At 46.1% G+C, this 26,770-nt stretch overlaps 1 protein-coding gene across 2 annotated transcripts in view; it reads left to right on the top strand.

Moving 5' to 3' along the window:
• The first annotated feature begins 1,198 nt into the window (after positions 1-1,198).
• The window catches only part of LOC120978499 (flavin-containing monooxygenase 5-like), a 463,632-nt gene continuing 438,060 nt past the window's right edge, over positions 1,199-26,770 (top strand). Inside the window, exon 1 of one of the 2 annotated variants that reach the window (XM_040406667.1) lies at positions 1,199-1,310. Coding sequence is in view for 1 of the 2 variants with exons in the window: in XM_040406666.1 (XP_040262600.1) it covers positions 8,541-8,558 (18 nt within the window). In the remaining variant the exon portion in view is untranslated. Of the gene's footprint in view, positions 1,311-8,525; positions 8,559-26,770 lie in introns of those variants that run through there. The other variant, XM_040406666.1, reaches the window with a different exon arrangement.

The following is a 26,770-nucleotide window of genomic DNA, read 5'->3' as shown; positions in this document are numbered from 1 at the left end:
AGGGGGTAACCTGCAATTTCTGCGTATGTGACCAGGTTTGCCACAATTGTAACATCTGAAGTTACCCCTCCTCTGTCTGGTCTGTGCCTGTTGATCAGACCCTTGTCTCTGTTGTCCTTGTAACATAGTTTTTTGAGGATTTCATATCAATAGTTTGGACTTTGCAACTTGTAATCTTTTATGTTACTGAGTAACAATTTAACCTCTAAATCTCAAACATAGAAAATATTCCACTTTGTATGTAATGAAAATTGGACTCCTACGTGTAATGAATCAATTTACCAACCACCGCCTGCAAAGGCCGGGTTTGTGGTGACTCCAGCGCTACAATGAGTCCCCAGGGCACCGTTGAGGTGTCACCATGTTTTCTTCTTACCGGAAGGGTTGGTAAGGCGTTGTGCATCCTAATGGGAAATATGTCCAGAGAGTCAGAGTCTGCAGTAAACCAGTGTGTTTCTTTACTGGAGGAATTCAGGTGCATTACAGGCGAGGCATAGGGCTCATTTCTCCTACCTGGCCGAAAAATGGTTTGATGCTGAGGAAAGGCCTGAGCTAGCTGTCCCTCTCTCATAAGGCTGGTACTCTGGTCAAAGGCTTAAGGCCCACGGTCTGTAGCTCAGTAGTCCGGGTGGCTCCTTGATGTCGAAGGGCTGGTGACCAAGGGTCCCCATCCCAGCATTTTCTTCTGGTCATTCATGCAGACTGGCAGAGTTTCCCCCTCCAAGCGCTGGTCCCTAACTGCAGAACACTAGGGGCTTTGACTGCTCTCCTTATATAAAGTTTCTGGCTAAACTAGAACCTTCTAGTGGGAAGGGTTGCCACAGAGTCTCACAAATACAGTGCAAATGAGCAGGATATATATGACAACATATATATATATATATATATATATAAAATACAGTTACACAGTATTAAACAGTATGTCAATTCAAGTTAACCCTTTCAAGTGAAATAAAGTAAGACGTTTATAACTTTGCATAAGGGAAAAAGGCAAATATCCAAAAATATTCAGACTTCAAAGTACCTCTGCTCCAGGGCAATACATTCCCTCCTTATAAAAGACTACAGTAAGATGCTAATCACTAGAATAACAAAAACTGAACATAGTCTTTGGAAGTGCAGGAAACAAAATGACTAGTTTTGTTATGGTAACCTTAAGTTAATATTTCACAAGAATAACTACAACACGCCCTTTGCTCTGCAGGACACGTGTCCGGGAGCATTTCTGTATAAAGTACGTCAATATATCTTTGGATTGAGGATTAAATACAATTGTTCTTCTCGAGTTTGTCACGTGTGAGCAGTTCAAGGTAAGTTAAATTCATTTTGCCTTGTTAGTTCTGTGCAGTATATGGCCTGTTATATATTTGACTTTACAGAAAGATTAACAATAACAGCACATTTATGGTATTACAATACAGACATTTACTTCTCATATTGCGTGCTCAGTGACTGCTTACCTAATAGATTATATAAACAAGTCTGAACATTATTCCCAGAGGATAGCTAAGTTACAAAACTACATCAATAAATATTCCAAATGGTTTGCAGTACAAGGAAATAGCCTGGCATTTTCTGTCAGTAAATAACTGCATATTATGGGAAGAAAGCAATGTCATACAAGTAGCTGCTGCTTCTGTAAGCAGGAATCTGCTCATGAGTTGAATAGACTGTATTAGAAAGAACTATCTTCCTTTTATTTAGTCTGTCAAAAGATAACCACAGCAAAGTTACACAATGTGCAGCCACTTTTACAGAAGAGTCTTAGAAATGATATTAAAAAACAAGACCCAATTAAGTTTCCACATTGAGGGTATCCTCACACAAAATGTTTTAAGGTGGTTTTGAACTTTGGTCATAAATAAAGATGAGCGAATATCCCAAAATTTACTTCTGTTCCTATCGTTTCAATTTGGTCATACTCTGAATATATTTACCCTGAAAATTTGCATATGACATTATGGGGTCTCCTAGGACTATACCCAACTTTTTTCAAGCTTTTTAATGGCAGAAAAGCATTGGTAATGGTTAAGTGACAGTGACATACAAACAAACAGCCTGTTTAAAAATGCAGATTTTTATGTTTTTAAAAATTAGAAAACTGTCCATAAATTATCTGTTTGTGGAGGCAGATGGCTATTGGTATTTATACACATGCAATGGCATTGGAAGAAGCAATGGCTGGTTAATAAGCAGTACACAAATTACACAATGTATATCTTCTTGGGGGGGGCAGATGCTTGCTGGTGTTCATACATACAGTGGTATTGAAAGAAGCTATAACAAGTGGACAAAAAAATATCACTTTTAGAGGAGTAACAACAGGTGTGATGTTATTTTAGATAAAATATATAAATGTCCTGGAAAGTAAAGAAGCAGTGGCTTTTTACAAAAGCCAGGAACAAAACAATATTCCTTTTTGGAAGCAATTTCATTTTTGTTATATTGTTCAGGGTCTAGCAATAGTGCTGGCAGTGGCGGAGGAGTGGTTACTCAGCAGGGAGAATGGATGAGCCTCTGTGCCAGACATGTTATTGCAGGGGCAGAGGGCCCCAGTGCAAAGAATGTGCCTGCCCCATCCCCCTTCCAAATCACACATACAGACATAGACATATATAATACATGCATAATCCTGGAAGACCAATGAGCATATAGGGACCAGGAACACAGCCCTGGCCCAGGAAGCAACATTTAATAAGTACAATACCAATGAAAAAGGGGAAATAAAAAAATAGATACAGTGACCCCTTTAAGGCAACACAGTGCTTTTGTCCAATAATGTGTCATGCAACCAAGGATCACAGCAGCACAATGCTACGATGCACCGAGTAAAAATAAATGGGGTCGTATTGTAACCTTCAAGTTTCTCACAATAAGAATTAGAAAGTCGCAAGAAATTCAGCAGTTTGGAGATTTTGTGACTGTCGGGTCACATAGCCATTTACTTTGACTAGTTGTGATGTAGCGCAGTGTTGCTGCAGTCTTTGGGTGCACAATGCGTGTTGTAGCCACAGCCACCTTGTGGTGCCAGCCTAAGGAACCATTTAGATGGCTGTATGTGTTTAGCGGTTTGCAAATTGCAGACAAGAATAAGACATGTTCTATCTTTTTTGTGGGACCACGGAATAGAATTACGGATGCGGACAGCACATGGTATGCCGTCTGCATCTTTTGCTGCCCCATTGAAATGTATGGGTCCGCCCCCGTTCTGCAAAATTGCGGAACGTATGTGGACCTGTACATATGGGCCCTAACACATATATTGGACTTTCATATGTGCAGCTGCTCACAGGCACTCTTACATACACACATTTATACACATGCAGGCACTATTACATACACACACTTATACAATATTAATTACCGGTATGCAGGGCCGATTCTAGGTGAAATGGGGCCCTAGGGCCGAAAAACAATAAGGACCCCCGCACGACACTTTTTGACTTTAACGTCCACCCCCATCACTACCGAAATACAGCGCCCCATACCTCTTACATCCAGTGACATCTCCTTTGATGTAGATGTTCTCTGTCCTCGTCTTCTCCTTTCAGACCTTCAGACCAGACCACCATTTTGTTGCCATTTTCCGTCCGTAATACTAGTACCACACAGAGACCCCCATATAAAATACCCCTTTCTTTGTGGCCTCAGTAGAAGCCCCCATAGTTCCCCATAATAATGTGCCAGTATCAAGTGCCTCTCCATGCCCCCCATGTGCCAGTAACAAGTGCCAAACCTCCCCATCTGCCAGTAACAAGTGCCTCTCTTCCCACCATGTGCCAGTATAAAGTGCCTCCCCATGTGCCAGTATCAAGTGCCAACCCCCCCACCCCCATGTGCCAGTATCAAGTGTATCCCGCTCCCCCCATGTGCCAGTATCAAGTGCCAAACACCCCCATGGCATATTTCTCCCCCTCCATGGGCCAGTGGCAGCAGCACATCTCCCCCCCCCCCCCTATGGCACATTTCTTCAGCACATCACATGCACATCTCTCATTCTAACCACCCCGGGTCCCCCCTCCCCAATAGCATATTTCTCAAGTACATCATTCTAACCCCTAATCCCCCCTCCCGCCCAAATGCACATTTCTCCAGGCTAGCACATCTCTAAGCTTCCCTGGCAGACAATGGCTGGCGCCCGCTCGCTCCTTCTTCTTCTCTGGGGGTGGAGCTGGCAGTGGCAACGTCACAGACGCAAAGACATGCCTGTGCGGGAGCGGCGGCACGCTCCAGCAGCCACTGCTCTCTTAAAGAGGCAGGCAGCAGAGAGGGGCTCAGAGCGGCCATGGGCCTCGATGCAGTGTGTCTCTCTGGCGCCGCCTCAGTCTTTCCATTAGTCCAGACTCCAGGACCATCCACTTAGCGCAGCGCTGTTAGTTAGTTTGTTGCGGACCAGGGGCCCCTAAGGACTCGGGGGCCTGGGGGCAATTGCCCCCCTTGCCTATATGGTAGCGCCGTCCCTGCCGGTATGTACCTGTGCAGACTGTTACTGATGAGGCTTCCATTGTGGAGCACTCATTAGTACAGCCTTTACCTCCACTCCCCTCCCCACTTGTGTTAGTTAAAAGAAAAAATAAATAAATAACTCACCTCCTCCATTTGCTCATGTTGCAGGGAACACTTACTGCTGACTGGAAGCTTAGGTCCTAGAGGGAAAGCCATACTGGACTTAGTATTAACCATTAGACCTGACAGAACAAGAGATGTGGAGGTTTGGGGAAACCTAAGAAATAGTGACCCGTGGGGGGTTAGCTCTTATTCGGGGGACATTCACACCCGTCTTCACGGATACCAAGTTTTAAGGTCAAAACATTGCTTTTATTTGGCACCTCAGCAAAAACAAAACATAATACATAGTCCAGGCTATCTCCCAGCCTCGTGGTCCCTCAGCCTTGCACAGCTAAGACCACATTCACAGAGCCTCCAGGCCTCTGTCCACGGGTAACACACTCCCCCCTTACTGACACCATGGGAGGTGCTTTATGGCAGCCTGAGTACCTCCAGCTGGTCTCACCTTTGGTGGAATAGGGGTGTGGATCACACTATCCACCCATTCCTTGCCTCTAAGCTGTGTGAGATCTGTCACTGTCTCACAGACCATAAAGTAATAACCGTTCAATTGTCATTCAAAAGTGTGTTTCTTCAGAGAGGAACAAAAATACCAAGCTTCAAAAAAGCTAAATTTAGCCAACTAAGGGTCCATTCACATGTCAGTAAGTGTTTTGTAGCTTAATAACAATAAAGTAAACAGGCTATAGGACGAAATTCACAGGCAACCTGTAGCCAGCAGGCCGCCTGTATTTTTTAGTAGGGAGTGAGGGTCATGTGACGTGGCCAGCGTCACATGACCGACAGACAGACCAGTCCAGCACCGAGTGATCAGCTCGGCGCTCAAGGCAGACCTAGGAGCAGGGAGCCTCCCAGCTAGAGAAGCCGCCCTGGGAACGAGGCCAAACACAGATCCTTGCTCCCGAAGCTAAGCAGCAGGTCTGCGGCTGATGGGAGACCGAGTGCGCCTTCGGCGCCCTGTTACAGGAAAGTTCTAGACTTGACCTTGGTGAATCAATGGATGTCATCTATCTGGACTTCCCTAAAGCATTTGACACTGTACCACATAAAATGTTGGTAAATGAGAATGCTTGGACTGGGGGAAAATGTATGAGGGTAAGTAACTGGCTCATTGATAGAAAACAGAGGGTGGTTATTAACTGTACGCTCAGATTGGGTCACTCACTAGTGGGGTACCACAATGTTGAGTATTGGGCCCTATTCTTTTCAATATATTTATTAATGAAGGCTTGCACAGTAAAATATCAATTTTCACAGATGATACTAAACTGTGTAAAGTAATTAACACGGAAGAGGGCAGTATACTGATACAGATGGTTTTGGATAGACTGGAGGCTTGGGCAGAGAAGTGGCAGATGAGGTTTAAGGCTACTTTCACACTAGCGGCGCGGACCTCCTGAAGGCTGTTCCATCGGGTGAACAGCCTGTCGGATCTGTTCTGCCGCTAGTGAACGTGTGCCCCCGGACTACCGCTCCGTCCCTATTGACTATAATGGGAGAGGGGCAGAGTTCCAACGGAGGCACGGCAGGCAACGACGAGAGGCTGCCGGAATAAACGTCATACATGTCGTAGTTTTATTCCGGCAGCTTCTCGCCGTGTGCTGCCATGCCTCCGCCGGAACTCCGCCCCGCCCCCATTATAGTCAATGGGGACGGAGCGGCAGTCCGGGGGCACACGTTCACTAGCAGCAGGACGGATTCAACAGGCTGTTCACCCGACGGAACAGCCTGTCGGAGGTCCGTGCCGCTAGTGTGAATGTAGCCTAACACTGACAAATGTAAGGTTATGCACAAGGGAAGGAAAAATACATTTCACCAGTATATACTAAATGGTAAACACTGGGTAACACTGACACAGAAAAGGACTTAGGAATTTTAGTGAACTGCCAACTAAGCTATAAAAACCAGTGTCAGGAAGCTGCTGCCAAGACCAATAAGATAATGTGTTGCATCAAAAGGGGCATAGTTTCCCATGATGAGAACATGGTCCTGACACTACAAATCACCAGTAAGACCACACATTGAGTATTGTGTACAGTTCTGGGCTCTCGTGAACAAGGCAGACATAGTGCAGCTAGAGAGGGTTTGGCGAAGGGCAACTAAAGTAATAACTGGAATGGGTGGACTACAGTATCCAGAAAGATTATCATAATTAGGGTTATTCTCTTTAGAAAAAAGATGACTAAGCGGAGATCTAATAACTATGTATAAATACATCAGGGGTCAGTACAGAGATCTCTCCCATCATCCATTTATCTCCAGGACTGTGACGGGACATCCACTGCGTCTGGAGGAAAGAAGGTTTGTACACAAACATAGAAAAGCATTATTTATATGAAGAGCAGTGAGGCTATGGAACTCTCTGCCTGAGTAGTTGGTGATGGTGAATTCACTAAAAGAGTTCAAGAGGGGCCTGGATGTATTTCTGGAGTGTAATAATATTACAGCTTATAGTTACTAGAGATGGTTTGTTGATCCAGGGAGTTATTCTGATTGCCTGATTGGAGTCGGGAAGGAATTTTCTTTTCTCCTAAAATGAGGAAAATTGGCTTCTACCTAACCTTTTTGCCTTCCTTTGGATCAACTTGCAGGATAACAGGCTGAACTGGGTGGACATTTGCCTTTTTCAGCCTTGTAAACTATGTTACTTTCTCTATCATCGGATATATATAAGTGTATGATATCCACAGTATCCTCAGAGGAATACAGTCTCTGAACAGTGGGCCCTCCTGTCCTTTGGTTATGGTGGGAATATTGTAGCTTACAGTGTTTTCACCACATGCAGAGGAGATCTATTCCCTTTTGAGGGCTCGCACATAAGTTGCTTGAGGGATGTAGGGGAACGTAAGGTGAGGTCTGCTTGAGGAGCAAACTTAAGGTAGTATGGTGTACACCCAATAGAACAATGGATAGGGTTGTTATAAAGGTACACCAGCTCAGGTAGCAAAGTCAGCCAATCAGTTCTTTTGGTCAGCGGGTACAGCTTTCAGCATCTCAATGAGTTTGATTCATCTTTTCACAAAGTCCATTACCTTGAGCATGATAAGCTGTTGTTCTGAGATTTTGACAGTTGTGGAGTGAGCATAGTTGTTCTGTCTTCATACACATTCACACAGTGTGCAGTCTGACATTCAGCATAAACCATTCCTGTCTTACAAATAAGAGGACTGTTTTCTGTAGTCTAACTTGCTTATTGGCAAAACAGTAGTATTTGAGATTGGTAAAACTATAAGGATACAAAAACTTGTATAAGTATAAAGAATAAAATATATCAGCAGAAAGTATAGAACAGCATGTATATAACATTACATTAACACTGGGCACATGTCCAAAGTGGCTGCCTATATATAGGAATGCATGTCCAGCATCTAACAGTTACAACCCCTTGCCTGAGTAACACTACTTGAACAGCTCATACTGTCCCTAAAACAAAGTTATATGTCTTACTAGATATGCTTGAAAAAGTATGGTGGAGTGTAAGAAGAAGATATGCAGGAGACAGCTGTTCTGATGTCCTGTAACATGGAGACTGGGCTTCTCTTTCCCAGAATGCACTATACTCCCACAATGCTTTTCACCTCCCAACAATACAATAATCTTTATTAACAGACAAAGTGCAGTACATTTTTAGGATCACTAGATGGTGCTATTAGATGGTGCTATTACCTAATTAATAACTACAAAAATACAGCAGATGTGATCTGTAATGATACTGAAATGAATCTCCCTGTGCTAGAACAGAACACTCCCCGTCTACGCCACCACTGGGTCCTTCTCTCTTAGTGACCCATTTAGGTCAATAGTGGGATCAAGCTTTTCCAAAGCGCTATCTTTGGAGACTGTTTGACTTTTGCTTAGGTTGTTTATTTCCTTAGTATAACATTCACGTTGTATTGTCCAATTTATTATGTTCTTGGACCTTTCCAGATTGGGAGCGGTAAAGGCGTGTTTGCAGTGATGCCAACCTTTGCATGGCTTCTGGCTCACAGGTAATGTCTGAGCTGTATGAACTTCACAGGCTATAGCACAAAAGAGCAACATCCAGGTGGAGAACCTGTTGAAACGATGGGATTTGCGTTGTTGGTTCAAGGTCACTGTGCATAGAGCAGATACTTCAGGTTGGATTTCTTCATCAGTATCTGGGTCTACCAATTCGAATGTGTCGCATCCGATGTTGCAAGACGTTGAATGGTACAGGAATGCAGGACCCATAAACCATGTCGTGTCCTTAAGGTGGCTTGCTTGACAGATCTAGTCGCGTGGTCCTCAGGATTATGCTGAGTGGGCACGTAGTGCCACTGTTTAGGACAAGTGGATCTCCTGATCCTTAGCACCCAATTGCAGACGTAGACATAAAAGCGTCTGGTTTCATTGCAAATATATCCTAGGACTACCTTGCTGTCCATGTAAAACTCTACTTCCTCAATTTCCAGGTTCATTCCAGAAGTTATAAGTTCAGCCAACTCCACTGCAAGCATAGCAGCGCAGTTACAGTCTGAATGTCGTGTGTTCGCAGAATGGCGCTAGTTTGGTCCGGCTTATGACAAATCCTATATGGCATTGTTCTATGACGTCAGTAGTCTTTAGGTATGCTACAGTAGCAATTGCCTTGACTGAAGCATCGCAGAAGATATATAGTCTTTGCAACTTAACTTCAGTTGCTAACACGGAAGCATATGGTCGTGCCACATGAAGGCTGGTCAAAGACTTCTTCCAACTTTTCCAGGGGTCCTTTTTCTCTATGGGAAGCAGATCATCCCAATCAGAAGTCTATGTGGTGAATAGAGATGTCGCGAACATAAAATTTTCCGTTTGCGAACGGCGAACGCAAATGTTCTCGAACGGGCGAACCGGGCGAACCGCCATAGACTTCAATAGGCAGGCAAATTTTAAAACCCACAGGGACTCTTTCTGGCCACAATAGTGATGGAAATTTTTTTTCAATGGGACTAACACCTGGACTGTGGCATGCCGGAGGGGGATCCATGGCAAAACTCCCATGGAAAATTACGTAGTTGATGCAGAGTCGGGTTTTAATCCATAAAGGGCATAAATCACCTAACATTCCTAAATTGTTTGGAATAACGTGCTTTAAAACATCAGGTATGATGTTGTATCGATCAGGTAGTGTAAGGATTACGCCCGCTTCATAATGACAGACCAAACTATGACAGACCAAACTCCCTGTTTAACGCACCGCAAACAACCGCAAACAGTCCATTTGCACAACCGCAAACTCACCATTTGCACAAGGTTGGATACCAAGCTAGCCATGTCCCGTTCCTTGTCCTCACTGACGTCATTGAAGGTCTCTTCCTCCACCCAGCCACGTACAACACCAAGGGTCCCCGAAAGGTGACAACAAGCCCCCTGGGATGCCTGCTGTGGTTGGTCTTCCACCTCCTCAAAGCCACCTTCCTCCTCTGACTCCTCTTCTTCAGACTCCTCTCTCTGCATTGCCACAGGTCCAGCAATCGACGACGACAAGGCTGCTTCTGGTGGTGATGGTGACCACAACTCTTCCTCTTCATGCTCATCTACGGCATGATCCAGCACTCTTCGCAGGGCACGCTCCAGAAAAAAACGCATATTGGATGAGGTCGATGATCTTGCCTTAGGTTTGACTGACCAGGTTTGTCACCTCCGCAAAAGGACGCATGAGCCTACAGCCATTGTGCATGAGCGTTCAGTAACACGGCCCAAAAATACCCAGCTCTGCAGAGGCTGTCCTCTTTTTTTTTATTAAAAAAATCTGTTCTTACCAGTTTAATCTCTGTTTTGCTCCCTATCAGGGGCCGGTGTGGTGTATGGAATAGATTTTAGGAACCAGGAGACGGAAAAAGATGCTTGGTCGGTCCTCTTACTACCAATTTGGGTCACTGCGCGTGCGCCGTGTAATGTACTGTGCTACCCTATATGAGTGGTATGTTAAGTAGTACTATTCCTATCAGTTTAATCCCTGTTACATCCCCTATTAGGGGCCGGTGTGGTGTATGGAATAGATTTGAGGAACCGGGAGATGGAAAAAGATGCTTGGTCAGTCCTCTTACTTCCAATTTGGGGCACTGCGCGTGCGCTTTGCGATGTACTGTGCTACCCTATATGAGTGGTATGTTAAGTAGTACTATTCCTATCAGTTTAATCCCTGTTACGTCCCCAATTAGGGGCCGGTGTGGTGTATGGAATAGATTTTAGGAACCGGGAGATGGAAAAAGATGCTTGGTCGAATGGTCGGTCCTCTTACTTCAAATTTGGGGCACTGTGCGTGCGCCGTGCAATGTACTGTGCTACCCGATAAGAGTGGTATGTTAAGTAGTACTATTCCTATCAGTTTAATCCCTGTTACGTCCCCTATCAGGGGCCGGTGTATGGAATAGATTTTAGGAACCGGGAGATGGAAAAAGATGCTTGGTTGGTCCTCTTACTTCCAATTTGGGGCACCCCCCACAAATAACCCCATTTAGGAAAGTAGACACCCTAAGGTCTTCGCTGATGGGCATAGTGAGTTCATAGAACATTTTATTTTTTGTCACAAGTTAGCAGAAAATGATGATTATTTATTTATTTTTCCTTACAAAGTCTCATATTCCACTAACTTGTGACAAAAAATAAAAACTTCCATGAACTCACTATGCCCATCACAAAATACCTTGGGGTGTCTTCTTTCCAAAATGGGGTCATTTGTGGGTTAGTTATACTGCCCTGGCATTTTAGGGGACCTAATGTGTGAGAAGTAGTTTGAAATCAAAATGTGTAAAAAATGCCCTGTGAAATCCTAAAGGTGCTCTTTGGAATTTGGGCCCCTTTGCCAACCTAGGCTGCAAAAAAGTGTCACACATGTTGTATCGCCGTACTCAGGAGAAGTTGGGCAATGTGTTTTGGGGTGTCATTTTACATATACCCATGCTGGGTGAGAGAAATATCTCGGCAAAAGACAACTTTTCCCTTTTTTTATACAAAGTTGGCATTTGACCGAGATATTTATCTCACCCAGCATGGGTATATGTAAAATGACACCCCAAAACACATTGCCTAACTTCTCCTGAGTACGGCGATACAACATGTGTGACACTTTTTTGCAGCCTAGGTTGGCAAAGGGGCCCAAATTCCAAAGAGCACCTTTAGGATTTCACAGGGCATTTTTTACACATTTTGATTTCAAACTACTTCTCACACATTAGGGCCCCTAAAATGCCAGGGCAGTATAACTACCCCACAAGTGACCCCATTTTGGAAAGAAGACACCCCAAGGTATTTTGTGATGGGCATAGTGAGTTCATGGAAGTTTTTATTTTTTGTCACAAGTTAGTGGAATATGAGACTTGGTAAGAAAAAAATAAAAAAAACCATTTTCCGCTAACTTGTGACAAAAAATAAAAAATTCTAGGAACTCGCCATGCCCCTCACGGAATACCTTGATGTGTTTTCTTTCCAAAATGGGGTCACTTGTTGGGTAGTTATACTGCCCTGGCATTTTAGGGGCCCTAATGCGTGAGAAGTAGTTTGAAATCAAAATGTGTAAAAAATGCCCTGTGAAATCCTAAAGGTGCTCTTTGGAATGTGGGCCCCTTTGCCCACCCTAGGCTGCAAAAAAGTGGCACACATGTGGTATCGCCGTACTCAGAAGAAGTAGTGCAATGTGTTTTGGGGTGTCTTTTTACATATACCCATGCTGGGTGAGAGAAATATCTCGGCAAAAGATAATTTTTCCCATTTTTTTATACAAAGTTGGCATTTGACCAAGATATTTATCTCACCCAGCATGGGTATATGTAAAATGACACCCCAAAACACATTGCCCAACTTCTCCTGAGTACGGCGATACCACATGTGTGACACTTTTTTGCAGCCTAGATGCGCAAAAAGGCCCAAATTCCTTTTAGGAGGGCATTTTTAGACATTTGGATCCCAGACTTCTTCTCACGCTTTAGGGCCCCTAAAATGCCAGGGCAGTATAAATACCCCACATGTGACCCCATTTTGGAAATTAGACACCCCAAGGTATTCAATGAGGGGCATGGCGAGTTCATAGAAAATTTATTTTTTTGGCACAAGTTAGCGGAAATAGATTTTTTTTTAGTTTTTTTCTCACAAAGTCTCCTTTTCCGCTAACTTGGGACAAAAATTTCAATATTTCATGGACTCAATATTTCATGGACTCAATATCAATATCTTGGGGTGTCTTCTTTCCAAAATGGGGTCATTTGTGGGGTGTTTGTACTGACCTGGCATTTGAGGGTGTCCGCAATCATTACATGTATGGCCAGCATTAGGAGTTTCTGCTATTCTCCTTATATTGAGCATACGGGTAATGAGATTTTTTTTTTTTTCCGTTCAGCCTGTAGGCTGAAAGAAAAAATGAACGGCACAGATTTCTTCATTCGCATCGATCAATCTGGATGAAAAAATCTCTGCCAAAAAAAAAAAAGGAGGGGAAAGGCATCTGCCAGGACATAGGAGCTCCGCCCAACATCCAAACCCACTTAGCCCGTATGCCCTGGCAAACCCGATTTCTCCATTCACATCAATCGATGTGGATGAATAAATCATTGCCGGGATTTTTTTATTTTATTTTTTATATACAAAGTGTTTGCCAAAGCATATGAACACCGCCACCTCAGCTCATATGGCTCGGCAAACGTATCTTTTACTGCAGAGGAGAAATCTCGTCTTGCAGCGCCGCATACACCGACTTTTGTCTAATCTGACAGCAGCGCAATGCTTCTGTCAGAATGCACATCAGTGCTGCAGCTAGTCGATCGGTTGGTCTACCTGGAAGGTAAAAAAAACAAAACAAAAAAGAAAATACCAGGCCGCAATGCAATAAATTTATTAACTTTATAATAACATTTGAACGGAACATATAAACTTTATTTAATTTTTTGAACAGAACGTTAACTTTTTTGCTTACCGGTTATTTTTTTATATTTTTTTTACCTTTATAGGACAAACCTCTCCTTCCCCATGGGACAATGTGCAAAGCGCAAATCGCCCAAAGATGTGGCGAAGTACATTATACACTTTGTCCCAGGTGAAAGGAGAGGTTTGCAGCAGCTGTGAGTGAAAGGGCCCTAATAGCCCTGTGTGCCTGTCCTGTGAAACGCAATCCCTATGCTAAGTGTACCTGTGTGTGGTACTTCCGGAAACACTCCCCAAAGCATAGGGCAGGGTGGTCAGGACAGTCAGGACAGAAATAGCGGGTGTCAAGCCTTATTCCACTCCTGCTACAGACACGACATCTTTTTAAGGGTGGCGCTTGGGTTGAGGTACCAGAAACGACACTGGGGAAATGTCGCTCGTGTAGACGGCTCACTACACTGGTGGATGGGGCCACGGAACCTTCTGGATACAGGAGGTTCTCGATGATCTCTTCCTGAAATTTGAGGAAGGATCCTGTTCTCCCAGCCTTACTGTAGAGAACAAAACTATTATATGCAGTCAATTGAATTAAATATACAGACACCTTCTTATACCAGCATCTGGAAACTAAATAAAGAGCCAACATCTGGTCATTGAAGTCCACCCCTCCCATGAGCGAATTATAGTCGTGGACCGAGAGGGGCTTTTCAATGACACTGGTTGCCCGTTCTATTTGTATTGTCGTGTCTGCGTGAATAAAGGAGAGCATGTAAACGTCACGCTTGTCTCTCCATTTCACCGCGAGCAGTTCTTCGTTACACAAGGCAGCCCTCTCCCCCCTTGCAAGACGGGTGGTAACGAGCCGTTGGAGGAAGCCCCGGCGACTAGGTCGTGCGGTGCCACAGCAGCCAATCTGTTCTAGGAACAAATGCCTGAAGAGGGGCACACTTGTGTAGAAATTGTCCACATAAAGATGGTACCCCTTGCCAAATAAGGGTGACACCAAGTCCCAGACTGTCTTCCCACTGCTCCTCAGGTAGTCAGGGCAACCGACCGGCTCCAGGGTCTGATCTTTACCCTCATAGATCCGAAATTTGTGGGTATAGCCTGTGGCCCTTTCACAGAGCTTATACAATTTGACCCCATACCGGGCGCGCTTGCTTGGGATGTATTGTTTGAAGCCAAGGCGCCCGGTAAAATGTATAAGGGACTCGTCTACGCAGATGTTTTGCTCAGGGGTATACAAATCTGCAAATTTGGTGTTGAAGTGGTCTATGAGGGGGCGAATTTTGTGGAGCCGGTCAAAAGCTGGGTGGCCTCTGGGACGAGAGGTGCTGTTGTCACTAAAGTGCAGGAAACGCAGGATGGCCTCAAATCGTGCCCTGGACATAGCAGCAGAGAACATGGGCATGTGGTGAATTGGGTTTGTGTACCAATATGACCGCAATTCATGCTTTTTGGTTAGACCCATGTTGAGGAGAAGGCCCAGAAATTTTTTACATTCGGAAACTTGGATGGGTTTCCACCGGAAAGACTGAGCATAATAGCTTCCCGGGTTGGCAGCTATAAATTGAGTGACATACCGGTTTGTTTCTGCCACGACTAAGTCGAAGAGCTCCGCAGTCAAGAACAGCTCAAAAAATCCCTGTGCCGAACCGATCTGAGCTGTCTCAACCTGAACTCCAGACTGGGCGGTGAAAGGGGGAACTACAGGTGCGGCTGAAGTTGGGGGCTGCCAATCAGGGTTTGCCAGCACCTCAGGGACTCTAGGGGCTCTACGGGCCTGTGTGTGCGGTGGCTGCGACGGGGTAACTACTGCACGTGCCACCATACCAGCTTCAACTGCCCTTCTGGTGCTCGCCACTTCACCATGTTGTACGGCAGTGCTGGTACTAGGTCCAGGGTGGGCTGCGCTGCTGGTGTATGCCTCACCACGTAATCCGACAGCGCCAGCCCCACTCTGCTTTTCTTGAAGCGGATCCTGCGCAACCTGTGGTCTAGCAACACAGGGACGGCTACGCCTGGTTGTATCAGGAACCTCAACCTCCTCGTCCGAACTTTGGGTCAGACTGCCACTGCTTTCTACAGGTTCATATTCTGACCCGCTAGATTAGTCAGATGAGGGTTCCCATTCCTCATCCGACTGGGTCAGAATCCTGTAGGCCTCTTCAGAAGAGTACCCCTTGTTTGCCATTTGGTCAACTAAATTTAGGTGGTATTCCCTGAGACTACCCAAGAAAAAAAGCAATCCTGTCTTACAAATGGGAGGCTAGCGAAGTACCGGAGGCCGCTGGGATTGATAAAAAATATCAAAACTGATTTTTTTATGGCCGCAGCGCTTGTGAAGTGATTGTGCAGTGATCAAAAAATAAATTGTCACTGCGGCGGGGCGGGCGTGGGTGAACGTACGTGTGGGCGACTGCGTTTTGGGTGGAGGGCGAACTCGGGTGACACTAATACTACAGGGTGGGCCATTTATATGGATACACCTTAATAAAATGGGAATGGTTGGTGATATTAACTTCCTGTTTGTGGCACATTAGTATATGTGAGGGGGGAAACTTTTCAAGATGGGTGGTGACCATGGCGGCCATTTTGAAGTCGGCCATTTTGAATCCAACTTTTGTTTTTTCAATAGGAAGAGGGTCATGTGACACATCAAACTTATTGGGAATTTCACAAGAAAAACAATGGTGTGCGTGGTTTTCACATAACTTTATTCTTTCATGAGTTATTTACAAGTTTCGGACCATTATAAAATGTGTTCAATGTGCTGCCCATTGTGTTGGATTGTCAATGCAACCCTCTTCTCCCACTCTTCACACACTGATAGCAACACCGCAGGAGAAATTGTTAGCACAGGCTTCCAGTATCCGTAGTTTCAGGTGCTGCACATCTCGTATCTTCACAGAATAGACAATTGCCTTCAGATGACCCCAAAGATAAAAGTCTAAGGGGGTCAGATCGGGAGACCTTGGGGGCAATTCAACTGGCCCATGACGACCAATCCACTTTCCAGGAAACTGTTCATTTAGGAATGCTCGGACCTGACACCCATAATGTGGTGGTGCACCATCTTGCTGGAAAAACTCAGGGGACATGCCAGCTTCAGTGCATAAAGAGGGAAACACATCATCATGTAGCAATTTCGCATATCCAGTGGCCTTGAGGTTTCCATTGATGAAGAATGGCCCCACTATCTTTGTATCTTCACTATCTGTGAAGATACAAGATGTGCAGCACCTGAAACTACGGATATTGGAAGCCTGTGCTAGCATTTCTCCTGCGGTGTTGCTATCAGTGAGCCTACAGGCATTGCGCATGAGCGTCCATTAACGTGGCAAAAAAATACCCAGCTCTGCAGAGGCTGTCCTAGCACCCCGGTCATACAAATACTCGTTGACGGCTTTTTCTTGTTGGAGCAGGCGGTCGAACATTAGGAGTGTTGAATTCCAACGTGTCGGGCTGTCGCAAATCAAGCGCCTCACTGGCATGTTGTTTTGCCGCTGAATATCGTAAAAGTGTGCCATGGCCGTGTAAGAATGCCTGAAATGGCCACACACCTTCCTGGCCTGCTTGAGGACGTCCTGTAAGCCTGGGTATTTATGCACAAAGCGTTGTACGATCAGATTCAACACATGTGCCATGTGTCAACTTGCCCAAATTCAATGCCGCCAACAAATTGCTTCCGTTGTCACACACCACTTTGCTGATCTCCAGTTGGTGCGGAGTCTGTCACTGATCCACCTGTGCGTTCAGGGCGGACAGGAGTGCTGGTCTGGTGTGACTCTCTGCTTTCAGGCAAGTCAACCCCAAGACGGCGTGACACTGTCGTATCTGGGATGTGGAATAGCCCCTGGGGAGCTGGGGGGGGGTGCAGTTGATGTGGAGCAAGACGCAGCAGCAGAAGAGGACTCAGCAGAGGAGGTTAGCGAAGAGGATGTAGTAGGAGGAGTAGAGGAGGTGGCAGCAGGCCTGCCTGCAAGTCGTGGCGGTGTCACCAACTCCTCTGCAGAGCCACGCATTCCATGCTTGGCAGCCGTCAGCAGGTTTACCCAATGCGCAGTGTACGTGATATACCTGCCCTGACCGTGCTTTGCAGACCAGGTATCAGTGGTCAGATGGACCCTTGCCCCAACACTGTGTGCCAGACATGCCATGACTTCCTTTTCCACAATAGAATCCAGGTTGGGGATAGCCTTTTGTGAAAAAAAGATTGGGCCGGGTACCTTCCACGGCAGTGTCCCAATAGCTACACATTTTTTGAAGGCCTCAGACTCCACCAGCTTGTATGGTAAAAGCTGGCGGGCTAAGAGTTCCGACAAGCCAGCTGTCAGACTCCGGACAAGGGGGTGACTTTGTGACATTGGCTTCTTACGCTCAAACATTTCCTTCACAGACACCTGACTGTGGGCAGATGAGCTGGAACTGCTGAAGGTGAGAGGCGGAGTGGCGGATGGTTGAGAGGGGGCAAGGACGACAGCAGTGGTTGACGTGGCTGAAGATGCTGGACCACGAGGATGGTGGCTTTGAGTTTGTGTGCTGCTTGTACTCATCATGTGTTGATCCCATAGGCGTTTGTGATGTGAGATCATGTGCCTTCGCAAAGCAGTTGTACCTAGGTGGGTGTTGGGCTTCCCACGACCCAGTTTCTTTTGGCACAGGTTGCAAATGGCATCACTGTTATCAGAGACAGACACACAAAAAAAAATGTCACACTGCTGAGCTTTGCAATGACGGCATTCTGGTGGTGGCAACAGCATGCATTGATTGGCGTGCTGTCTGGATGACCCCGGGTGCCGATACATGCTGTCTGACTGTGCCACTAGCTCCTTGCGATGACCTCCCCCTGCTTCCAACTCTTCTCCTCCTCCTCTCTGTCTCCCCATCTGAACTTTCCCCCTGTTCTTCTTCTCTTCGAGCGAGCACCCACGTGACATCCACGGACACATCGTCATCATCAACCGCTTCACTTGTATCTGACAACTCAGCAAAGGAAGCAGCAGCGGGTACAACATCATCATCATCACACCGTACGTCCATGTGTGTAATGCTGCCTGACTGAGACATATCCCTGTTATCTACATCCTCTGGCAATAATGGTTGTGCATCACTCATTTCTTCCAACTGATGTGTAAATAACTCCTCTGACAGATCAAGTGAAGCAGCTGTGGTGCTAGTGTTGGTGGTGGCGGCAGTTGGGCAAGTGGTAACTTGAGAGGTGCCCGAAGCTGAGCTGGAGGAGGATGGTGCATCAAGGTTCCGAGCGGAAGCTGTAGAAGATTAGGTGCCCTGTGTTAGCCAGTCAACTATGTCCTCAGAACTTTTCGAGTTCAGGGTATGTGGCCTCTGAACACTGTGCATTATTCTAGGGCCAAAGGAAATCACAGCACCACGACCACGACGGCCCCTGCGGGGTGGCCTGCCTCTGCCTGTCATTTTTTTTTAGATTAGTGGTACTATGCGTGCAAGGTACTGTGCCACACGATATGAGTGGTGGGCAGTGGGCACAGTACACTCTGTGGGCCTGACACACGCTGGCAGGCAACTGCAATTATATTACAGAGAAAAAATTGTTTAACTGTTTTAAATGCAAGCTACTGTGACACCAGATATGAGTGGTGGGCACTGGCATTAGTGGGCACAGTACACTCTGTGGGCCTGACACACGCTGGCAGGCAACTACTGTGGATGCTGTCCTTGCTTTTTGATAGGAGGTGGGAGGGTCTGGGAGGGAGGGTATGGTGCTGATTGGCTGGAATGTGTCTGCTGACTGTGAGGTACAGGGTCAAAGTTTGCTCAATGATGACATATAGGTGTCACTGAGTCTTTAAGACGTTCTCACAGCTCTGTTTCTCCACCCTTGTGATGATGTCACTACTAGAGCTTGGAGGAGTTCTCTCTGCTCTGTTTCTCCGCCCCTGTGATGAGGTCTTTACTTTCTGTTTCCTTCCTCCCAGCTGTTCCTCCTGTGTTTGATTTCTCTTCCTTTAAATCACCCCTCCTCCCTTGTAGGGTGCGGATTATATTTCTCATTTGAGTTGTATCTCTCGCTTGAGTATCTTCACTTGTGTGCTATCATTTCACTGGACCTGTGTTCTGCTGCAGCAAGTACTCCGGATATTGCCAGCTGTCTTTGGATCTGTCTTCACTGCTGCTGCAGCTCCTTCAGTTAAGTGTGCAGACATTGTAGTGTTTCTGTTTGTTTTCTGACTGGATCCGAGACGACCCCGGTTCCGTCCATATACTAATCAGGGCACCGGTGGCCGTGCCCCTTCCACTATTGTAGGGGTTACAGTGGTCATCAGTCTTAGGTACGCGGGCATGCCTCGATCCACCATTTGGATCCGGGCATGTGCTTAGCAGCATAGGGAGAGCTTTGAGGGTCTGACAGGGGTCACCCTTTATCCTCCCTAGTTTGGGTCCGGTCAGTAGCTCTATTTACTGTGTATGCTCTTGTTGCTCACATACAGCCGTGACAATAGGGGGCGGACCAAACATCGCATATGTTCGCCCGCCGCGGCGAACGCGAACAAGCGATGTTCGCCGGCGAATAGTTCGGGACATCTCTAGTGGTGAAGTCTCTTAACATCATTTTACCTTGGATGGTAACAGGCACTACGAATCCCAGAGGATCATATAAGCTGTTTATGGTGAACAGGACTCCGCTACGTGTGAAGGGCTTTTCTTCCTTGCTGATTTGGAAGGTGAATGTGTCTGCCTTTAAGTCCCACAGCAAACTGGGACTCCGCTGCATGGGAAGGTAGTCAGTGCTAAGATCCAAGTCCTTTAGATCACTTGAATGGTCTTGGGGTGAGAAGGCTTCCACTAACTCACGGCTGTTGAAGGCAATTTTGTGCAACCTCAAATTGGATAGGGCAAGTATTTCTTGAGTCCTTTTCAGGAGACTGATTGTGGTCTGGTTCGTGGGTGTGTATTTCAAGCAGTCGTTCACGTAGAAATCTTTTTCCACAAAGGATCTGACATCTGACCCATACTTTGCTTCACCCTCTTGGGCTGAATGCCTGAGACCGTAGATAGCAACTGAAGATGTGTTCCCGAAGAGGTACTCTACAATGTCTTCATCGTTGCGGCGGTACCAGAAAAACCTCAAGTAGTTTCTGTGTATTTCCTTGACGAGGAAGCAGTGGAACATCTGTTATATGTTAGCCATAAATGCTATGGAATTTCTGCGGAAGAGGAGAAGTGCCTCTAGAAGTCTGAAGTTGAGGTCTGGACCAGACAGTAAGACATTAATTAGCGAAATGTCTTCATACATGGCGCTCGAGTTGAATACTACTCATATCTGCCCTTTTTTTTTAGGATGATACACGCCGAATATGGGTAGGTACTAGTGTTGGGCAAGTCTCTTCCCCGCACATTTGTTGGCTGATACCCAGCCAATAAACTTGCAGGTAAGTACTGCCATTCACTGTTCTCACCTCAGTATTAGTCAGGGAGAGCCGGAGAGCAGAAGGGAGAGATAGTGTAGGGATTGAAATAGCAATATTTTAGTTTTTATACTTGTTATAGACACAAAAGTCCTTTTAAGGACTATTGTGTGTGGCAGCAATATATATTTCTAGCGCAACCTGCGCAAAATTGCTAAAACTTGTTAGAGACCCAAAAGTCCTTCTAAGGACTATAGTTGTATCTGGCAGCAATATATATTTTTAGCGTAACCTGCACTAAATAGCTTGCAATTGTTTAGCCGGTGCAGACAGCGACATTATATGTGCTACATCTCCTATCTAAATTGTGTGCAGCCTAAAAATATCTGTGACATCCAGTGTACTTTTTCTGTATATGGTGTCAGCTGCGGACAGTTACATTACCTGAGCTACATCTCCTGTATAACGTTTGCATATCTGAAATATCAGTAACATTGATTCAGTGTAATTTTTTTATTAGCCGGTGGTGATAGCGACATTACTTGTGCTACATCTCCTGTTTAACATGTGTGCATCCTAAAAAGATCTGTGACATTCTGTGCACTTTATTTGTGCATACACTTACAAAACAAGCATATATACCATTCAATGTGTGCAAGGAGAGCAGTAAGGGACGGGGAAGTGGCCGTACTGCTGATGGAGCACCCAGAGGCCGTGGCCCTGGGCGCGGTGAAACTGTGCCTACTGCCAGAGCACAAGAAAACACACTGATCCATGATACCTAGCTTCATGTCCTAGTTTGCATGGCGGCGCAGGACACCACTCTCAAAATCAGACCAATGCGACCAGGTGGTCGGTTGGATTGCAGCAGATAATGCTTCCAGTCGGTTAAGCACCACCCTGTCTTCCACAAAGTACAGTCTCAGTTGCCAAGAGTCTGGTCAACAGAATCCTCACCCAGATACTCCTTCCACCGACCATGGAGAGTCTTGGCAAACAAGTGATCCAACACTCGGATATTCTAAGGAGCTGTTTTCATCGCCATTCATTGATTTGGGCCTCTCGCCAAGCCCGCTTCAAGAGGGACATGAGGAGATTTTGTGCCCTGATTCCCAAACTCTTGAGCATCCACAGTCAGAAGGAGATGATGGTGGGGAACAGCAATTAGTGTTTCACGAGGTGGATGATGATGATGAGACACAGTTGCCAATAAGGCTCCATTCACACGTCCGCAATGTGTTTTGCGAATACACGGAGACACGGCTCCGCAAAACACGGAAAGCGGCAATGTGCGTTCCGCATTTTGCGGACCGCACATTGCCGGCACTAATAGAATATGCCTGTTCTTGTCCGCAATTGCGGACAAGAATAGGACATGTTCTATTTTTTTGCGGAAACGGAAGCACGGATGCGGACACATTTTGCGGACGTGTGAATGGAGCCTAAGTCAACCGCAATTGGTGTCTCAAGAGATCGATGATGAGGATGAGACACAGTTGTCAATAACGGAAGTTGTTGTTAGGTCAACAAGTTAGGAGGATAACCAGAGTGAGGAAGTGGAAGAGGAGGTGGTGGACGATGAAGTTACTGACCCAACCTGGGAAGGTGACAAGCCGAGCAAGGACAGCAGTTCAGAGGGGGAGGGATCCGCAGCACCACAACAGGCTGGAAGAGTCAGTGGGGTGGCAAAAAGGAGAAAGCGGGCCACACTTAGGCTTGTGGACACTAAGGTTTTCTGCAGTCTGATGGTGGCGGCTCTCCCGTGGCACTCTGTTCCCAGCCGCTAATATTTTTCACGGTGTGCAGTACCAGCCTTGCACCAGCATGTGTCCCGTAACAGCACCCGTGCCCTGACCAACGCAGTTATTGGGAAGGTCCACTTAATGACTGACACATGTACACGTGCTTTTGGCCAGGGACACTACATTTCTCTGATGACACACTGGGTGAACGTTGTGGAGGCTGGGAGCGAGTCATACCCTAGTATGGCACAGGTGCTTACGACACTAAGGATTGCGGGCCCTATTTCCATCAGGGTTTCTGCCGCCACCTACATTAGTGGCTGCAACCCCCCTTCTTCTCCTACTCCTCCACCTCTAAATTATCATCTTGCAGCACCAATCACACATCAGTCAGTAGCTGGAAGCAGTGTAGCACTGCAGTGGGGAAGAGGCAACAGGCTGTGCTTAAACTGATCTGTTTAGGTGACAAACAGCACACCGCCGCAGAGCTGTGGCAGGGAATAAGGGACGAGACTGAGCTGTGGCTCTCGCCACTCAACATAGAACCAGGCATGGTTGTTTCTGATTATGGCCGTAACTTGGTGGCGGCTTTGGAGTTCGGCAAGCTCACACACATACCATGCCTAGCCCACGTGTTCAACTTAGTGGTTCAGCAGTTTCTCAAAACCTACCCCAATTTGCCTGAGCTACTGGTGAAGGTGTGCCGCATGTGTGCCCATTTCCGCAAGTCATCGACAGCTTCCGCCGGTCTTGCAACGCTGCAGCAGCGCTTGCAATTGCCAGCTCACCGACTGTTGTGCGACGTGAGAACGTGCTGGAACTCCACGTTCCACATGTTGGCCAGGCTTTGTGATCAGCAGAGGGCAGTAGTGGAATACCAGCTACAACATGTAGGTTTCTACACACATACGTAGAGAAAAATGTAGTGTCACGCAAACAGGCCGAGAAACTGCTCCCGACTTTCCCGAGACGCCCCACCTGGTATTTTTTGCCAAAAATACACAAGTCACTGACCCAGTCCCCCGGGAGACCGATCATCTCCAGGACTGGGTCGGTGACCGAACCGGTGTCCAGGTATATAGATTGGCTTTTGAGACCTATTGTAAGGATGATACCCTCGCATTTGAGGGACACGTCGGACCTCCTCCGGTCACTGACTGACATTCACTAATTCTCACCAACAATGCCTTTATGTTTGGGGATTCCTGGTATAAACAAAGGGTCGGTACCGCGATGGGGACCCCAGTGGCGTGTACATTTGCTAATCTGTACCTGGCCCGGTTCGAAGATCGTTTTGTGTATTTGAGTTCTAATCCATTCTTGAAATATATATATGCCTATTACAGGTTCGTGGATGATGTGTTTATCATATGGTCCAGCGACGAGGTACATTTCCAAGATTTTGTGGAATACTTGAATACACAGAACGACATGAACATGCGGTTTACTTACCAGTTTGGGAGCAACAAAATCGAGTTTCTGGATGTAGTGGTATCAGTGGTGGAGGGGGAGCTGGTGACGGAAGGTTTTCGCAAGCCGACCGCCGCCAACTCCTTCCTCCACTTCTCAAGCTATCATCCAAGTACAGTGAAAAAATCAGTGCCATACGGTCAATTTAGAAGACTTGCGCGTATAAATACTACCTCAACGAGTTATGAAAAACAGGCGCTGGATTTGCGCAAAAGGCTTAGACATAGAGGGTATCCCCCAGACTTGTTAAATCAAGCTATGAAAAAAGCGTCAGAAGCACACCAGACAGAATTGAGGGAGGGTAAATCCACAATCAAAGGGCCCCCACCCTTCGCTTTTTCCTTTAAATTTAGTCCTATGGCCGATGAGATAAAACAGGTCATAAGAAAAAATTGGAATATCCCAGGGGGTGCCTGGTTTAATGTTCTCCCGTTGACTTCCATTGTACTCGGTAGAGAACCCGAGGAGTTCTACTCGAGCACCCGAGCACTTTGGTGCCCAACCAACACTAGTAGGTACCAACACTCCTCGGAGTCTTGGAGCACGGTTGCCATTTCTGCATGGTTGTTCTGGAATATTCTTTCCATGCATGTAAAGAAATGTTCTTTCGTCTCTGGTGTCCTTTGAAGTTTGTGTTTCAGGGAGATAAATCGACTGTAGACAAGTTCTTTGTTATCAGGTAAGCGTTGTCTCCGGGGTTTAAATGGTAAAGGTGCGACCCAGCTTTTCGATTTGTCTTTTACTATTCCTTGATCCATGATTTCCAAGAACAGCCTGTCATCTATGGACATTGCGATCCTGTTGTCTTCTCTTGTCCTGTGGAAAATTGTGCACCCTAAGTGATCTTGCTCACCATCACAGGCGTGGTCTTCACAGGAAGGATCCACGAAAGGACAAGGCACAGGAGATCTGTGTGTAAATTATTTTATTAGGAAACTGCTGTGACATGGCTGTAATAGGGAAGGACGTCCATTTTCAAGTGTGTTGGTGAGCATACTTGACGGAGGTTGGCTTGTGTGCTCCTCCTAGACAGACGTCTCCTATGATGACCCATCCTAGGTCAAGTCTCTGTGCTTATAGAGCTTTTTGGGGACAGTTAATCAGTCCTTGTGTACTCGTAGTATGTCTCTTCCATGGAGTAAGACCATTGGGGCTTCTGGGTCCATTTCCTTTATCAGGTGAGCTATATGCTTCAGATGGGGGTGATATGCTGCTACCTTTGGTGTAGGTATCTCAGAACGGTTGTCAGGAATGTGATTGCACTCCAGTATGGTTGGCAGGGACAAGAGGTTCTGACCATCTATGGACTCCACCTTGGACCCAGTTGTTTTCCTCCCCACTGTCTCAACTGTACCTGCACATGTCCTTAAGGAGTAGGGAGAAGCAGGCCCTACGATGTTGAAGGAGTCGAAGAAGGTGGATTTAGCTAAGGACCGATTGCTTTGATCATCCAAGACTGCATAAACCTTAATCGCCTTATCTCGGTGACCGCCTGGATAAACTCTGACAAGTTTTTTTTTTAGCAGGATTTCCCTCCTGCGAGTCCTTTACAGATCTCAGTACAGCGAGAAGTAACTACTTGGGTATCTATTTCGGTATCTATGTCTATCTGCTTTCCTCTATGCTCCTCTGCTTGGAATGATACCTAAGAGGGTGGTCCATGGTGTAAAGCTGTGTTGTGTTCCGTGATACCGCATTCTGTGCATGTCACACTTACCTTACAGTTCCTGGCGAAGTGCGATGTCATAGTGCAGCAACTGAAGCAGATGTTGTTTGATTTGAGGAATTCGTTGCAGACCTCTAAAGACTTCCCTGAAGGCTCTGCACTTTAGTAGAGAATGGCGGGGCAACGTTAGTTTTGTGGACTGCCACTGGTGTTTTATTAGGTTTGACACCAGGGGTAGTGGGACATGACAATGTAAAATAAAAACTGGGATAATTTCTGATCCTTGCTTGTTGAGCAACAAAGTCTACAAACACCACAAAGGGGGGAAATGGTACATTATGAACCTGCTTATAATAAAAACCATGAGTGATCCACTTCTCCTGTAGGTTATAAGGGAGTTTTTGGACAATTGGGTTGATACCTCTGGCGGTGTCCAGGAATGCTAGCCCTGGCAGATCTCCTTCTGTTGAGCAACCTGTACTTCTATTAACAAGTCGCTGAGTTCCCTGAGCTTCTGGTGACCCCTACCCACTATTCTGGAAAAAATGATCAATTCTCTTATCTAAAGCATTTTCTATAAGCGAAGGTTGTAGCTTTCGTTCTGCTTGAGGTACTGTGGTTCAAGGTAGGATCTTTGGCACTCTGTATAAGCTGTCTGATATACTAGATCACAGTTGTCATCTGTCTTGGGATGTTGATGACATATTCTGAGACGAGCTGTGCTGGATCTTGTTCATCTAGGTCTGGCCCAAGTACTTGGCTGTGCACACCAGGTATTCTGTTTTGGCTATTGCAGCTGCCACTTCTTTCTCTGCAGCAAGTCTTTCCAGTGATGCTTGCAGGAGTACTCTCTCCTTTTCCATTGACGCTTGATGGCATACTCTCTCTTCTTCTAGGTGTACTCTCTCCTCTTCCATTGACGCTTGGCGGCGTACTCTCTTTTCTTCCAGGCATACTCTCTCCTCTTCCAATGAAGCTTGAAGGTATACTCTCCTTTTCAATTGACGATTGCACGAATGCTCTTTCTGTTTATTGATCTGCTTGCCTTAGCTTTAGTTGCATCTTTTGTATAG

The sequence above is a fragment of the Bufo bufo genome, chromosome 9, assembly GCF_905171765.1.
Source record: "Bufo bufo chromosome 9, aBufBuf1.1, whole genome shotgun sequence".
In the NCBI taxonomy this organism is placed as follows: domain Eukaryota; kingdom Metazoa; phylum Chordata; class Amphibia; order Anura; family Bufonidae; genus Bufo; species Bufo bufo.
Note: the sequence above shows the minus strand (reverse complement) of the source record. Positions and strands in the feature narration are given on the sequence as shown.